The 15,791-nt window shown below is 38.1% G+C and overlaps 3 protein-coding genes and 1 pseudogene across 5 annotated transcripts; 2 read left to right on the top strand and 2 right to left on the bottom strand.

Moving 5' to 3' along the window:
• Nucleotides 1-333: 333 nt before the first annotated feature.
• Nucleotides 334-3,134, bottom strand: LOC104743024 (SEC14 cytosolic factor). 2 transcript variants are annotated; one of them, XM_010464146.3, is made up of 10 exons: nucleotides 2,691-3,134; nucleotides 2,564-2,592; nucleotides 2,016-2,099; nucleotides 1,863-1,916; nucleotides 1,703-1,780; nucleotides 1,538-1,591; nucleotides 1,395-1,454; nucleotides 1,199-1,294; nucleotides 919-1,101; nucleotides 334-836 (listed from the first exon to the last, which is right to left on the bottom strand). In XM_010464146.3, exons 1-10 carry the CDS (start codon nucleotides 2,743-2,745, stop codon nucleotides 552-554), a joined length of 978 nt encoding a protein of 325 aa, XP_010462448.1. In that variant the 5' UTR covers nucleotides 2,746-3,134; the 3' UTR covers nucleotides 334-551. The 2 variants fall into 2 exon arrangements, with proteins under 2 accessions (XP_010462448.1, XP_087339823.1); XM_087483697.1 differs by having other exon boundaries at nucleotides 2,333-2,592; nucleotides 2,691-3,037.
• A 2,227-nt stretch (nucleotides 3,135-5,361) lies between these two features.
• On the top strand, nucleotides 5,362-8,176 carry LOC104743022 (uncharacterized). 2 transcript variants are annotated; one of them, XM_010464144.2, is made up of 6 exons: nucleotides 5,362-5,822; nucleotides 6,145-6,552; nucleotides 6,697-6,920; nucleotides 7,103-7,249; nucleotides 7,434-7,658; nucleotides 7,791-8,176. In XM_010464144.2, exons 1-6 carry the CDS (start codon nucleotides 5,565-5,567, stop codon nucleotides 8,017-8,019), a joined length of 1,491 nt encoding a protein of 496 aa, XP_010462446.1. In that variant the 5' UTR covers nucleotides 5,362-5,564; the 3' UTR covers nucleotides 8,020-8,176. The 2 variants fall into 2 exon arrangements, with proteins under 2 accessions (XP_010462446.1, XP_010462447.1); XM_010464145.2 differs by having other exon boundaries at nucleotides 5,475-5,822; nucleotides 6,122-6,552.
• Nucleotides 8,177-8,261: 85 nt separating this feature from the next.
• LOC104743021 (GBF-interacting protein 1-like) lies at nucleotides 8,262-11,821 on the bottom strand. The gene is made up of 9 exons (XM_010464143.3): nucleotides 11,354-11,821; nucleotides 10,843-10,886; nucleotides 10,637-10,709; nucleotides 10,438-10,546; nucleotides 10,241-10,341; nucleotides 9,839-10,091; nucleotides 9,346-9,574; nucleotides 8,883-9,245; nucleotides 8,262-8,792 (listed from the first exon to the last, which is right to left on the bottom strand). The coding sequence occupies exons 1-9, from the start codon at nucleotides 11,529-11,531 to the stop codon at nucleotides 8,499-8,501; spliced, it is 1,644 nt and encodes a 547-aa protein (XP_010462445.2). The 5' UTR covers nucleotides 11,532-11,821; the 3' UTR covers nucleotides 8,262-8,498.
• A 381-nt stretch (nucleotides 11,822-12,202) lies between these two features.
• LOC147928982 (uncharacterized) lies at nucleotides 12,203-13,471 on the top strand (annotated as a pseudogene).
• Nucleotides 13,472-15,791: the final 2,320 nt, after the last annotated feature.

Below are 15,791 nucleotides of genomic sequence, written 5' to 3'. Positions count from 1 at the left end.
TCAACAACCAAAAAGAGTGCTAAAAGCAAATGGTTGGTTTTGACATTTCAAAAGAGTAGCCAAGTTTGCTTTTTATTTCGTATCTATCTTGAACTGGATCGAATCCAGTTATCTTTGGTTTCACAACTGATCCACTGACGACTGGGATCAAAGGGTCTGCAACTCCAACAAATGGGTGATATTAAAAGGGACGACACTGCACTTTTGGCATCACAAGTACTGTCGGTGGAGTCTTTCATTGGTGAAAGAATCAAGAAGCATGCAGATTTGCAATCTGGTTTACGTGAAAGGAACTGTTAAAAGAAGTAAGAAACAAGAGCAAGAAGAAGTATATAAATAGAAATGAGTTCTATATGAATATATATATTAGATCAGAAGATCCATCCCGAAGAAATTGTGTTTCATCTTTTTAAAACAAAAGCTGCATCTAGCTGATGCAAGCAAATTTAGTAATACAAGTAAAGGTGATTCTTATCTTAAATACTGCTCATGAACCAGAGACAAATTCCGGTCTTTTACGGGAAACTCGTGTTATAAGGGGCCAAGAGAAATCAGATCTTGTGGTCATTCCCAAGCTTCTGGAACTCAGTTTCTAAGGTATCAAAGATCTTGTTGCCCTCGGAGTCTGGCTCAGGGAACTTTACGTGGACTGAACCATGTCTGATCGGTGCATTTGTCCCTTTAACCAGAGCCTGTTGCTTGACATAATCGTAAAGGTCTTGGTGGAAAGAGTTATCCAAAGAGAAACAGTTGTCTGATGTTCCGTTTGAGATATGCCTACCAGATCCAGACCCTTCTCTTCTACAGAAATGTGGGAGAGACTCATAGTCCATTATCTGCATATCAAAAGGTTAAAAATCTTTCAGTCTTCTTGCACAAAGAGTGACACTTCTCTCCTTGGGAAAATGAATTGCTTACCTTCAGCAACTCATCTTTCCCGCAGCCTTTCAGCACTTGAATCTTCTTCTTTGTTCTCTCTTGCAACAGAGGCTTTATGGTTTTCCAACAAGCAGAGAATATGTACGGGACGTTGACAACATAATATGTCTCCGTCTTCTCTGGATAGTTCAAATCATCTATCGTGGTTATTGCAGTCATTAACTGCAGAAAGAAAAGGAAAAAAATCAATACATGTGGTGGAAAATGAACCAAGTTATATAAAGCACACAAGTTAATGCAATTAGGGCACAGTTAATACCTTAATTTGACTTAAAGCTGAAAGCTTTAAACCAGACATATCCAAAATTTTCAAACAAGTGCAGATTGGTCGTCCCTGTTTCTTTGAAGCAGATGGCTACAGAAAAGAAAAATACACCATCAAGATTCGATAAAAAACAAACAACAAGCACATGTAGAGGAGGAGGAGTAGGGAGGAAAAAGTTATTTGGTCTTACCAATATCACACGATCACGGTACTCATTCATTTGAATGTGAGACTGTACATAGTAGTGGACCTGAATGGAGGATAAAGAAGGCCTACGGTTAGAGTTTCAACTTCATATCAAGTATCTTAGTGGAAAATGATAGAGATGCTTACTGAGGCTTTGTCATATGTGCTAAGCCCCACACCAATTGCAATGACAGGGAGACCCTAAATAAAAGTCAAAATGATTTAACAAAGGATCAAACATATTGTTGATGCTTTTAAAATTCAAAAAGTTAAAGAAAGAAAGAAAGAAAGGGACACCCAAAATAGTAGTACCTCTTTTGAGTAACCAGATACACCGACAAGCTGTGTGTCTCTGATTGCTCTGTACAGGTCAACAGGAACAATAGGTTTCTGCAAGAAAAGAAAAAAAAACAAATGATCAGATGAGATCTAAGGTTTCAGAGAAGTGGATAAACAAAAGCTGCAAACTCACTGTTAGAATCTTGTCGATCTCGTTTTGAGTCCTCCATTCTAAACACTCGAGCAACTGTAACACTTGCAGTCATTAGTTTACAACCCCGGAAGAAAGCTATAATAAGATATCAAAACACAGTCTAAATTAGGTGAAAGCAAGCAGATTTAAAACCATTTTATGAGCTTTCTGAACATTCCAATCCCTGGCTTTAAGAAAGCGTATCAAAGTCTCTGTTGGACACCCTTGATGAATGTTCTGCAGCATAACACAAGCACACTCATAAATTCCACCATAGTATATACCAAATGGGGGGTCTTTTCTCAAGCTAGAGACGACATAAGATCCAAGATTACGTACGAAACCCCAACTGAAAACTCCAGATCAATCAATGATCTAAACTACAACTCCAAAGATCGAACAACATTGAATCAAAACGGATCTAACGCAAAGAGAGACAGACAGAGAGAGAGAGAGAGAGAGAGACTTACATATAAAGCATGAATCAAATCTAGATCCAGATCACTCAAAAACCAATCAAAACACAAGACACGAAAAGAAAGGGATTCTTTACTTGGGGTTTGGTTGGAACCCTATTTATAGAAAAGTAATCCCCCAAGATCGAAAGAAGCAATCTTTGGTTCAAGAAGCAAAAAGAGTTGAGAAGTTGAATCTTTCTTTCAAAGAATCTAAAAGAGAGAAAAGCAAGTAAATTTACTAACCCGATACGGCTCTCTCAGTGAATCATCAACTGTCAATACCAGAGACGCAAAAAAAAAAAAAAAAAAATTAGCTCAAAATTAGTCGGCGATCTTCAAACAAAAGCAAAGCTTAAACAAAACAACACACCGTCTTCCATTAGAGCACGTAATTGCTTGATAGCTTCTTCATTAGTGATGCTCATTTCTAGATAGAGAGATCTCAGCTCGGCCCGGATTTGTAGAAAACAAAAGTTGTTTCAGCGCAAAATCGAAAAGAGGGTTTAAATCTCTTTGCTGATCTCACGGATAATAGTGCCTCCGAGGAGAAGTGAGAGAAAAGACTAAAAAAAAAAGGTTCTTTATGGAGCCAAAGAGATTAAAAATAAAAACTTTAGAGAGAGAAAGAGAGAGAGAGAGACCAGTTAAGTTCTTCTCTCTTCTTCTTCTTCAAGAATCAAAGAGACCAAAGAGCTAGAATAAATACCACCAATATCATCATCATGCTGATATGGTATTTATGAGGTTTTCCTTGTAATAAAAATTGAACCATAGAAAATTAATAATTTAAAAATGTTTTCCAATTTTAACACATTTTTACGAATATCGAGCAACCCTTCCTTTTTCTTTTTTTTTTTTCCATTTTCTGAATTTTTTAAAATTTTGTAATTTTATTTACTTTAAGAAAAGTCAAGTGAGAATCTCAATTTGAATTTACTTTACTAAATTTCTTCGCATTTTCTTAGTAAATAAATATTTAATGACTTTTTCCATGCGTAAACCACTTTAGGTAACTCCATAAATGTTTTGTTGATTGATTACTAATTGTGAAAAATTAGAGACAGTTGATGATAAATTGACGCACATGCTCTTAAATTAAATATGCCATATACTAATATATATATATATATATATATATGGGAATCTAGTTCTTTCGAATTTTTGATCGTTGATATCCAATACATACGCACTACCAAAAACTAAAAAATAAGGACATGTACTCCACAATATAGTATATATATGTTAGATACTTCTTTTGATATGAACCAAAAGAAAAATATTTAAAAAATAGTTTGCTTGAGATTGCAACCAAAAAGAGAATAAGATGCATGCTCCATACAAATGTTTCGTAAGGTAAATAACAAAACTCATTATTTTTAACAGATATTATAGCAAGTAAACTTCAAAAAAAAAAGAAAAAAAATAAAAAAAAATATATATATATATATATATATAAAGAAACATAAATGTCCATGAGCCATGTGTTAGTTCTCCCTCTCATTCAATCACAAAACTTAAAGACCCCATTATGTGAGTCATATGACACATGCATCATTAGGGTGTCAAAATGGGTAACCCGACCCGACCCATACCCACATGGGTTGGAGGTTTTCATGGGCGGGTTCAACCCGATCCATTTATTATAATGGGTTGAATTTATATACCCAAATCCAATAATATAAAATCCAATGGCTAAATGGGTTATATGAGTTACTTATATATAAAGAAAATAAAATAAAATAATTAATATTAAATCCATAACATATTATATAAAATAGAATTATAGAATTAACCAAAGTTTCCAAACTTAAGAAAATAATATATAGATATTAAAATAGAAAAAGCATCCTAAAATCCGAAAACTAAAAATCCATAAAACCAAAATAATAAGTCATTTTTAATTTAAAATAAAAACCATTCTCAATTTAAAATTAAAAAAACACTTCAATCTTCTTTAGATGATCCAATCAGATTCTACATACATATTAGTTGCAAAAAGAAGATATTTTACATATTAATATATACATATTATATTATATTATATATATATATATATTAATTTTGTTTTTTTCTGATTAATCCATGGGTAACCCATAACCCTAATGGGATTGCCCTGTTAAACCCACAAATTTATTGGAAGAACCCATCAATACCCATTTATTTATATGGGTATAAAAAACTTAAGCATTAAAATAATAGACAAACAGGATAGAAACCCATACCCATTTTTTACACCCTATGCATCATCATCGTCAATCAACCATCTTCTTCCCTCTTACCTTTTTTTTTCTCTTTTTATTATATTTTTTTTTTCTGTCGGTTTTTTCCTTTTGATCTAACGAATAAATATATAATGATTTTTAATATCCTCAGAACATATTCCCATATTCCGTTTTGAAAAACAATGCTTCCAAAATAGTGAAATTGGACCTAACATGTGGCATTTTTTAAAAATATATATTATACCGTTTAAGAAATAATTTTCTCCAAATGCTTTAATCATACATGATCTTTTTATGCCCCTAAAAAAATTCAGCTCAAGTGGTTAATTTATTAAAAATGATCATGATCCATTAGTTACCCTTAACACATACATATTACATATAGATAGCCTCATGTGAGAAGAAACACCATAATTATTGATCATGGCAGCTCTCGTAGTTTAATCCTTATGCTTAACTGTGAAGCACTAAAGAGTCTCATGCACCCTAACAACTTGTAATCATTTATCCTATAACCCTAATTATACAAGTCTAGTTTCTTGATCTCATGATGATATTTTTCTTTAACGAAACTACCTCCCCCATTCATTCTCGTGTGTGACGAGACGAGAGACATCTTTAGAGAGTCCTAACTCTTTCACATTAATCGCCTCTATTTTAGTATAGTACTTTTGTGTGTTCCTACTGATCATTCATTCTCCTTCGAATTGAAGCCTCAAAACCGCAGGCCAACATGCATTAGTTAAAAAAGTCTCTTCCACAGTTGGTTGTGGCAATAAGCCAATAACCACACTGTCTTACTCTTATTTGTGTCACGATAGATCGTGATGTTTTAGTAAATCGAAGATGTCACAAATGTACAGACTTGCTACAGTCAGCTCTTCATTTTTATTACTTTTACCGTTATTTTATCATTTCCAAAACGGTGTCGTATAGGCTGCTGACGGAAAACTGTTAAGTTGTGTGTTTCTTCTTCTTCCATTCCATTTTTGTGAAGAGAAGAGAAAGGTTGGAGAAGAAGTATGGAGGAATCGCGAGATATACTGATGTCAACGCTGATCGAATCTGGGGTTCTGATTCCCGGAGATTTCTCTTCCGTCGGCGAATTTTCCCCGGAGGCGTTGGTATCGATCTGTGCTCAGTTGCTCAATCTCATTGACCCATCGGCGTCGCTTTGCCATGAGCTCCCTGATTCTCTCCCCGATAGGTTCAGGATCTGCACCGACATCGCTCATTCTGTGAAGAATCTAGGCTACATCAGCGAAATGAGCTATTATAAGGTTATACATATCATATCATCACTCCCCTCTTTAGATCGTCTTCGAGAATCTAAGAATTTTGATTGGTTGATAGGATAGGGCGCGTTTTCGTCTTCTGATTGATTAAAGGAATTATCTTTAGGGTTTAACACCTCTGAAAGAGACATGCTTTTACTGTGGAATTTGTAGATTAGATGTGGCTGTGAGAATGTAAGATGGGTTCTTGTGAGCTGTGATAAGTCCTTTTGGTCTTCGTTAGAATCTTCTTGTTCTGGCTTGTGTGGCTTTTCTTATATGTGTGGCATCACATGCTGAAACAGATTGTATGTGTTGCTTGCGGCAGTTTCTGCATCCATCTGAAGATGACTCGTATAGGTTGGTTAGGTTTCTGGTTGAGAGGCTTTCGGAGAAAAATGAAGGGGTGAAAACTTCCCCAGCTGGTGATTTAGCTAGCAGGACCAAGACTGAGAATTTTAGAGATATTTCAGAAGACATGATGGTTAAGGAGGACAAGGATGAGACTTTTGATATGCATATACAGAAAGTTGAAGCTGTCCTTAAAGATCTTACAATGACTACTGAAATCTCCCATTTACCAGACTCTCTTGCAAAAGATACATCAACCAATGGTTCCGCCAATGTTGACATTTTTCCCCGAAAGACAGATGACCCTGTTGATGATGTACCCTCAGATCTTTCCTTAAGAGAGTCATCTGGATATGACGATAATTCTTACAAAGACCCGTCTGAGGTACTGTTTCTTCTGCTTATTGTGGGCTTATCTCTTTTTCTTTTGTATATGGGAATGTGTTTGAACAGTTACATAAGAATAGTGATTTCAAATCCGTTTAACGAATGTTGATGGCTTAACCTTTATCATTTTTACGCTTTGTAGACAAATTTTGAGACTGTTGAGTTACAGAATCAACATAATTTACTCTTGGAGGAACTGGAATCTGGATCTTCAGAGTTATTTAGTCTTGACAGTGAGCTGGAGTTATTAAAGATGGCTGCAGAGAGGTTATTGGCGGACAAAAAGCCGGGTGGTTCATATCTCGAACAGCTTAATCAACAACTGGTGATCAAAAGGTGTAATATCACGGATATTAAAAAGCAATGGTATGAACACTTTTCTATCATTTTCAAGTTGAAAGCATCCATGCATTCAGTTCCCTGGGAAACCACAGGACTTGATAACTTGAAATATATATATGTACAATCCCTGTATGTGTAAATGGATGTAGACATTGGGGGAGCGCTATGTATAGCATGATTACTAAGTATAGCATGTCTTCCTTCAGGGACGATGTAAGGTTGACTTTGGAAACTAAAAAGCTACGTCTCTTGGACCAACTTCATATTGAGGAACCAGAGGCTAAAGAGAAATTCCATAAGTTGAGAAAGACTGAACTGGATTTACAATCTCTCTCATCAGAAATTCAAAAGAGGTAACCAGAAAACTCTTACTACATGGCTCTTCACTGTCTGTGATTTTGACTTTTGTGATTTTGGCAATTAGAGATGTTTCTTAAGTTCTTTTCTTGGTGTATGACTAAGTGTGCCTGTGACCTCGATCAGGTTATTATCCCTAGACTCTCGTATCATTTTAATGTGTTTATCTTTTCCCGACAGGGAAGATGAACGGTGTAACCTATACAATGAACTTGAGAGGCAGCCAAAAGCAGCCCCTCGGAAATCTTATATCCATGGGATTAAAGAAATAACTAAAAACAGCCGTAAACTGGACACCGATATTCAGAGGATTTCAGGGGAGACCAGGGAGCTACAATTAGAGAGTAACTCAATCCGAGAACGCCTGCACCGATCATATGCTGTTGTGGATGAAATGGTTACAAGGTATGAGCTTTTGGTCTCACATACAGTATTTGAATCGTCCGCTCAGATGTACACCAAAAGAAAAGTTGCCATGTCGCTCACATGTATACCCTTCTATAACGTGATGATGAGGACGGTTTTCTTTTTCTGCAGGGAAGTGAGAAGAGACCCAGCGGTACGACAGGTCTACAAGCTACTGACCAGTATTCACAGTATTTTTGAGCAAATCTCTGAGAAAATTCTCATGACTGATCGGTTTAGAAGAGAAACAGCCGATTATGAAAAGAAGTTGGGGTCCATCACAGCTCGAGGCATGAGTTTAGAGAAACTACAAGCCGATCTGGATGCCATCAGGAAAGAAAACGATAGCTTAAAGAAATAACCATGTGGCCAAGGAAGTTGGATTCAATTATACATTTTTTGTAGAATTTTGAGGTCATCAGAGAATCATCCGTTAATGTGCTTTCAAATTTTGAGGAAGTGTTTATATATAGGAATGTGTGTAATCTTTTCTCAGGTATATGACAATATTTCTGATCTGATCTCGACTACTAAAGAACGCCTAAAGCTGATTCGGTTAAAGTCACATTCAGACTAACGAGGCATGCATATAGAGAGGCTGCATGTTTCAAAAAATTATTCCATAGGGATCATCCAGTACATTCTTTTATGTATTTCCTGTATGGTCTCACAACAAAAAATGTGGCAAAAGGTTTGCTACTATGATGCACATCTTCTTCCTTCTTGTAATTGTCAACCTAAATTTCTCTGGGGATGATGGTTCCTAAGTATTTACACCCAAAAATCCAGACTTTAACATCTCTATTACGCGTTTGATGTGTAACTCTATACCCCCTTGAGCTAATATTTGTTGACCCAATTCGTTGGGGCAGCTTGATGTTGCTGATAAGCGATGTGCGGGTGTCCTGTGGGTTCAGCCATAGCCGTTGTGGTGTGTGGCCCTGGCGGAAAAGTCTGATATGTAGTTGAAGCAGCGGTCATGGGCAGTGTTGGTTGGTGTATTCCCATGAGGCCACCATGACCACCCTGCATAACTGGAAAACCGAGTGGCGGACCTTGGAATGCTAAGTTGTACATTGGATTCACCTGCAGGTTGCCAAATCCCTGTCCAACCCATGCAGCTGCACTTTCAGTCTGCAACAACAATATCATGTACACCACTGTTAAAATATATATAGTCTACATATATATCATTGCAAGGATACAACAATAAAAAAAACTGACCAGGCGTGATGCATTTTCTTCACTATGGATAGAATTTAAGGCGGTTGCAGATGGGATGTGAGTAGCAACAGTGGAAGAAGCTTGTAGGGATGGATTTGTGGGGGAAGAGTTTTCGGTGTTGCCTACATGAGAAGGTGCTGTGAGAGCAGCTCCTGGTGGAAAATAAGACTGCTGAGGGATCCCGTTTGGGTTCACAAACTGGTGAATGTACGGCGGTGGTATATAAAACTGTGAGTAATAGGGACTGTAAGGGAAGAAATTGGGAGGGTATTGCTGCCTATAAAGATTTGCCTGTTGAGAGGCTGCTGCTATGGAGACCTGATCCGGAGGATATGATACTAATGAAATAGCTGGAGCTCCAGGCTGCAATTTGGAAAGAAAAAAAAACACAGTTATCAAAACATTATATACCAAATAAAGGAATCGTTTGACTGCATATAATGTGACAAGATATTCCACGTGCCTGAGTCTCGGCTGCTTCTGTGTTTGCAGGCTGGCCTATTGCTGATATAGAGGGGACAAGACCAAACATACTGAGTGGAGCTTCTTGACCATAAGCAATTTGATGAGTTTCTGTGTTTGATAAAGCTTCCTCCTTCAATACTTCTTCTACAGGTGGGATAATGTGAGCTCCAGGTGCCAAATTTGAAATTCCATGATCCTTATCTTCAGAAAAAGTTGATGTTTCTTCTCTGCACAGGAAGGTATGGTAATGAGATCGAAACACGAAATTTGAGATTTAAAAGGATAAGCCAACAAAAAAAAAAATTACACCTCGACTACTATATTACAAGGAAAGACCTTCCCATGTCCAAAACTGAACTTGAAAATGCTTATCTGAGTAGTCTCACTTAAGTACTTAACTGAAACCCAGAGCAGTGTGTTTGAATAGAGATTGCAGTAGATCAATAACTAAGGAAGACAATATGTAGAGTGAAAGTACTGTAGTCACCAACCTGGCAGAAGCAACCCCAGAAATACCACTGGTAGTGGGAGAAGGTTCCCTCTCATCATCTCCGCCACTGGCACGATTGTTAGAAGATGCCTCGTTCACGAAATTGGAATCAAAACTGCCAAATGTCAGACCATTTTGCAGTAGTTTGGCATCCTGAAGGTGGAAAGGAAATGTTACGTGTGATTGTTCCCTAACATCTGACTTGAGAAACGATTGAGTTTTGACTTTATTGGATGCAGTCTCAATTTCTGCGACTGTAACAAAAAGAAACCAGAAGCTGAATCAAATACCAGGCCATTGTTGCTGCACCATTACTGACTTAATTAGACAACATAGTAAACTGAAAACTTCTTCAATGAAGAATTTGAGGCAAAATCAAGATTGATAAGTCAATATACAGTACCTTGATCTGACTGGCTACTGCAACAGGAAGCGGAAATCAAAGAAGGATCATCTTGAACTTTATGATTGACCTCACTCGGGAGACTAGTAGGACCAGAATCCCTGCAGAAGGTATACTATGATACTTAATAGGAGAAAAAAACGAAAAGCACCCATAATGGTAGAGACAAAGAAGGATGATATGTAAACTAAACATACTTCATTTCACTATGTACTGTGATGTTTGTAGCAGGCTGGGCAGTTCTAGAACCTCTTGTTGCATGAACAGCTCCATTATCCCTTTTAAAAGATGCACTTCTTCCATTACCTGCATCGGAATGTCAACAAAGAGCTTAAAAAAGGGAAGAGCATGAAAATTGTCATTTTTCTAAGATATGAATAAAAGAAAACAAACAACCTTGATAAGTTTTACTTGAAGCAAAGTTCCTCCGACCACCTCTGCCACTTGTTTGAATGATTGGCACTATACTCTGCAGGCAGAAAGAGAGAGATCATATGAGATAAGGAAAGCTATCATAAGAGCAAGTGATGCACACACAGTAGTATCATGCAACCTGTTGAATCTAAAGACAAATAATAACTGAAAGAAAGAAGAAGACTTGCCTCCTTCCTTTTCTCCTTTTTACTTCTCACCTCATGAAACGTATCTGCAGTATTTCAACACTGTATATAAGGACAAGGCTCATAATAAAGAAGAACAAAGTAAAATACAAGAGTTATATTCAGACGAGAATACAGTTTCGAAAGAAGCTGCATTGTTGTGAATCTAAACAATCCAAAATCTCAATGTTTTGACATCTAGACACAAAAGAACAAGTAGCCCAACCTACACCAACTAGAATCTTTGAAGGGTAACCCAAAAATAAATAAACGACAAAGATCTCTCTGTCAATTATTCCAAACGGCTTTTAATAAGAAAGCATAATCCAAAAAGCGAACCAAAAAGCAAATCCACATGATCTAATCTTCCAAAACATCAACAAATCCTATCGTACGGTACAGAGCAAATCGAATAAGGCAAATTAAGAAATACATAATAAAAACCCTAAGTGGAGGAGAGACAGAGAGATGATTAGTAAGTAAGTAACAAGGAGGAGGGAGGGAGGGGGAGAACCTAAAAAGAGGAGTTTCTGAGCGGTCTCATGAGGATCATTGAAGGAATCCTTATAGACAGCGAAGATATCCTCGTCGGAATGTTGTTTGCCCGTAATCTCCCTGATACTCTCGAGGGTTTTGCGAAGATGGCGAGGAATCGAAACCCTAGAGGAGGAGCCGCCATCGGAGGAGCTCATGGTGTTGTAATTGTAAGGAAGTAGAGAAAGAGAGAAGCGGGAGGAGAGAGAAAGTGAGAAGCAAATTGAAATTGGAAGCGACCAAAGCGAGTCCTCCCGTATTGTATTATTTACTGTTGTGTAACCTCTTCAAGTCCCTGCACTGTCCGTAACCTTTTTTATACGCTCACGTCACTCTCTTCATTTGCACAACTCAACAACATAACTCTTTCTCTACCTTTTTACTACGGTCAGAAACACCCATTGATTTTCTCACGAGCCGCGTATTCAATCAGGTTTCGGTTTGGTTCGATCTTGAGTTCGATTTACACTTGGTTTTTATCATATTCACTCGGGTTGACTGACTTCAATGGTCAACCGGAGTAGAGAGTGAAGAATAGGAAGTTTTATCAAGTTTTAAGTGTTTTATTGTTAAGTTTGAATTGGTCTAAGTCGTAGGATTGAGTCTTCTGTTGTTAACGGAGTAGTTGAATAAGTTGCAGGTTTTTTAGGAAGTAGTGCTAAGTGGTTGTTCTACTATAAGTCATTTTCCTGTAACACTTTATCAATTAATCGAATCATTCAGTTTACTTTTGGACTCTGAAACTTACAAGTGGTATTAGAGCAAAATACATTGGGTGAGAGATCGAGAGAGAAACAGAGTGGGGGTGAGAAAAACAGATCGAGAGATAACAAGTGAGATGGGTGATAAAGAGTCTTTGTTGAGTATTCCAAAATTCGATGGAGACTATGAGCATTGGGCAATGCTCATGGAAAAACTGCTGAGATCGAAGGAATGGTGGGATCTCATTGAGACAGGTGTGTTACAGCCGGAGAGAAACGTGATCTTAACCGGACCACAACGTACAGAGCTTGCAGAGTTGAAGCTCAAGGATCTCAAGGGTAAGAACTATCTCTTTGAATCAATTGACAAGATGATTCTGAAGACGATTGCAAAGAAAGATAGCTCAAAGGATATTTGGGATTCCATGAAAACAAAGTACCAAGGAAACATGAGGGTACAAAGTGCTCAATTGCAGAGGCTGCGGAGGAATTTTGAGGTACTTGAGATGAAGGATGGTGATACAATCACGACATATGTATCCCGTGTAATGGTGGTGGCAAATGATATGCAAAATCTTGGAGAAGACATGCCTGATGCCAAGATTGTTGAAAAGATTCTTCGCACTCTGGTTGAAAGATTCACATATGTGGTGTGTGCTATAGAAGAATCAAAGGATATCACGTCTCTCTCGGTTGATGAGTTGCAGAGCTCTCTGCTGGTGCATGAGTAGAATCTGAGCAAACTTGTTGGTGGTGATGAACATGCTCTTAAAATCAAAGGTGGAAGAGGACGTGGTGGATATGTCCGTGGAAGAGGTGGCTACCGTGGAGGGAGAAGCAGAGGTCATGTGAGCTTTGACAAAAGTAGCATCGAATGCTACAAATGTCACAAAATGGGTCACTTCAAAAACGAATGCCCTAGTTGGGAGAAGACGGCTAACTATGTTGAGTTAGAGGAAGATGTGCTACTTATGGCACAAGTGAATCTCACAAAGAAGGACGAAGAACATGTGTGGTATTTGGACTCAAGCTGCATCAACCACATGTGTGGTACGAAAGAATGGTTTACGGAGCTTGATGACAAGTTTCGTCAACATGTAAAACTTGGAGATGATAGAAGGCTGCAAGTTGAGGGAAAAGGAAGCCTGCGTCTGGAGATTAATGGTATAACTCAGGTGATATCCTCTGTTTACTATATCCCAGGTCTGAAAAATAATCTTTTTATTGTCGAACAACTGCAACAAAAGGGGTTAAAGATCACTGTAGAAGATGACTTGTGTGTAGTTTGGCAGAAAGAGCAGAGAAGAGTGATAATGCGATCAGTAATGTCCATAAACAGAATGTTTGCGATATTGGCAAAGGTGAAAGAGAGAAGAGGAGAGATGGAGGTAAACTAGGTGGTTGATGTTGAAGAAGAAATCTGGCATAAACGATTTGGACATCTAAATCAAAGTTCATTGGTGACACTAGCTAAGAAGGAGATGGTAGAAGGATTACCAAAGATCACCATTGAAGAGGCTGTATGTGAGATTTGTATGAAAGGGAAGCAGAACCGAGAAAATATTCCTAAGAAGAGTACATGGAGATCAAGCCGAGGCCTCGAACTGGTACACAACAACATTTGTGGTCCAATATCTCCTGTCTCAGAGAGTGGGAAAAGGTATGTCATCAACTTTATTGATGATTACAGTCGCAAATGCTGGACATTCTTTCTCACTGAGAAGTCAGAAGCTTTCAAGGCATTTAAGGAGTTCAAGATGGCTGCAGAAAGGGAGTTAGGGTAACTCTTGGTGTGCTTAAGAACAGACAGGGGAGGAGAGTTTAACTCTAAAACATTCCAGGAGTACTGCACACAAGAAGGAATTAAAAGACAGCTCACAACAGCTTAATCTCCGCAGCAGAATGGTGTCGCTGAGAGAAAGAATAGAAGTGTGATGAATATGGTGAGATGTATGCTCTTTGGGATGAGAGTTCCACTGCGTTTTTGGACGGAAGCAGTGCAATATGCAGTGCATATACTCAACATGAGTCCAACTAAAATCTTAGGAGAGATGACACCTTCAGAAAAGTGGAATAAACACAAACCCTTTGTGGAGCATCTGCGAGTATTTGGGTGTGTCGCGTTTGCACTAATTCCCTATGAAAAGCGTGTCAAACTCGATGAGAAAAGCATCAAGTGTGTGATGTTTGGGATCAGTAAGGAGTCAAAGGCCTATTGCCTTTATGATCCATCAACAAAGAAGATCATTATCAGCAAAGATGTCAGTTTGACGAGAAGAAACCATGGAGCTGGGAAGAAGAGTTGGAAGATGACAAATTTGTTGAGATTCTTGATGAAGAAGAGAAAGAGAAACTCAATATTCCAGGAGAAGAGGCACAAGAAAACTCTCAAGAAACTGAAGAAGAGATAGTTGATGAGCAAGAGATAGAAGGACCAGTCACTGAGTCACAATCTGAGATAGCTACTGGAAAAGAAAGAGAGGCTGCAGTTAAAAAAAGTGGAGCTGGAAGAACTCTTCAAAAACCAGTGTGGATGAAAGACTACGAATGTAAAGGTATGAGTTTGTTCATGTCAATAGATGGTGAAGAGCTGGTAGCATTTTATGTTGGAGAAGATGATCCACAAATGTTTGAGGAAGCCATCAAACATGATACATGGAGAAAGGCGATGGAAGCTGAGATTAAATCTATAGAAGAAAATCATACATGGGAGCTGGTTGAGTTACCTGAGGGAACAAAGGTGATAGGAGTCAAATGGGTCTATAAAACCAAGCTAAATGAGAAGGGAGAAGTTGATAAGTTCAAGGCAAGGTTGGTGGCTAAGGGTTTTCATCAGACACAAGGAGTAGACTTTCATGAAGTCTTTGCACCAGTAGCAAGGTGGGATACAATCAGATTAATTCTTGCATTGGCAGCACAAAAGGGGTGGAGAGTCCTGCAGCTTGATGTGAAGAGTGCATTCTTGCATGGTGAACTCAAAGAAAATGTATATGTGGAGCAGCCCAAAGGATTTGAGTTAAAGGGAGGAGATAGCAAGAAAGTTTATAAGCTGAGAAAGGCATTGTATGGCCTAAGACAAGCTCAAAGGGCGTGGTACAGCAGAATTGAGAGCTATTTCATCAGAGAAGGGTTTAAGAAATGCTACTGTGAGCACACGCTTTTTGTCAAAGCTGAGGGAGTAAATGTTTTGATCATCAGCTTATATGTTGATGATCTTATCTACACAAGCAATTCTGAATCGATGCTTGCATGTTTTAAGGCCTCCATGATGACGGAATTCTCAATGACTGATCTGGGAATGATGAAATATTTTTTGGGGGTAGAAGTAATTCAAGATGAGCAAGGAATCTTCATCAGTCAGAGGAAGTATACGATGGAAACATTGAAGAGGTTCAGTATGGAAAACTGCAACTCAGTGGTGAATCCTACTGTTACAGGAAGCAAGTTGACAAAGGAAGGAGCTGGACAAGCAGTAGACTCAGGATCCTACAAGCAGCTTGTTGGAAGTTTGAGGTATCTAACTGCTACAAGACCTGATCTTATTTTCTCTATCAACTTGGTGAGCAAATTCATGGAGAATCCAGTTGAAGCACATATGCTAGCTGCAAAAAGGATCTTGAGATACATTCAAGGTACTACTGATTTTGGTATTCAGTATAAGCGTGGTTTTGGTGAAGAAGATAAGCTAGTAGGGTATGTTGATAGTGATTATGCAAG

Source organism: Camelina sativa, chromosome 14 (genome assembly GCF_030686135.1).
Source record: "Camelina sativa cultivar CO46 ecotype springtype chromosome 14, ASM3068613v1".
Classification (NCBI taxonomy): Eukaryota; Viridiplantae; Streptophyta; class Magnoliopsida; order Brassicales; family Brassicaceae; genus Camelina; species Camelina sativa.
The sequence above is the reverse complement of the archived record's forward strand: the minus strand, read 5'-3'. Positions and strand labels throughout refer to the sequence as shown.

What these genes read in the sequence shown, in the direction of transcription:
- LOC104743024 (XM_010464146.3), bottom strand. Translation starts at nt 2,745, where the DNA reads ATGAGCATCACTAATGAAGAAGCTATCAAGCAATTACGTGCTCTAATG. An exon ending in TTCAGAAAGCTCATAAAATG is followed by an intron (nt 1,917 to 2,015) that starts GTTTTAAATCTG and finishes CAAGTGTTACAG; the next exon opens with TTGCTCGAGTGTTTAGAATG. An exon ending in CAGCTTTAAGTCAAATTAAG is followed by an intron (nt 1,102 to 1,198) that starts GTATTAACTGTG and finishes TTCTTTCTGCAG; the next exon opens with TTAATGACTGCAATAACCAC.
- LOC104743022 (XM_010464144.2), top strand. Translation starts at nt 5,565, where the DNA reads ATGGAGGAATCGCGAGATATACTGATGTCAACGCTGATCGAATCTGGG. An exon ending in GCGAAATGAGCTATTATAAG is followed by an intron (nt 5,823 to 6,144) that starts GTTATACATATC and finishes TGCTTGCGGCAG; the next exon opens with TTTCTGCATCCATCTGAAGA. An exon ending in ACGGATATTAAAAAGCAATG is followed by an intron (nt 6,921 to 7,102) that starts GTATGAACACTT and finishes GTCTTCCTTCAG; the next exon opens with GGACGATGTAAGGTTGACTT.
- LOC104743021 (XM_010464143.3), bottom strand. Translation starts at nt 11,531, where the DNA reads ATGAGCTCCTCCGATGGCGGCTCCTCCTCTAGGGTTTCGATTCCTCGC. An exon ending in TCAGAAACTCCTCTTTTTAG is followed by an intron (nt 10,887 to 11,353) that starts GTTCTCCCCCTC and finishes GAAATACTGCAG; the next exon opens with ATACGTTTCATGAGGTGAGA. An exon ending in CAGAAGCAGCCGAGACTCAG is followed by an intron (nt 9,246 to 9,345) that starts GCACGTGGAATA and finishes TCCAAATTGCAG; the next exon opens with CCTGGAGCTCCAGCTATTTC.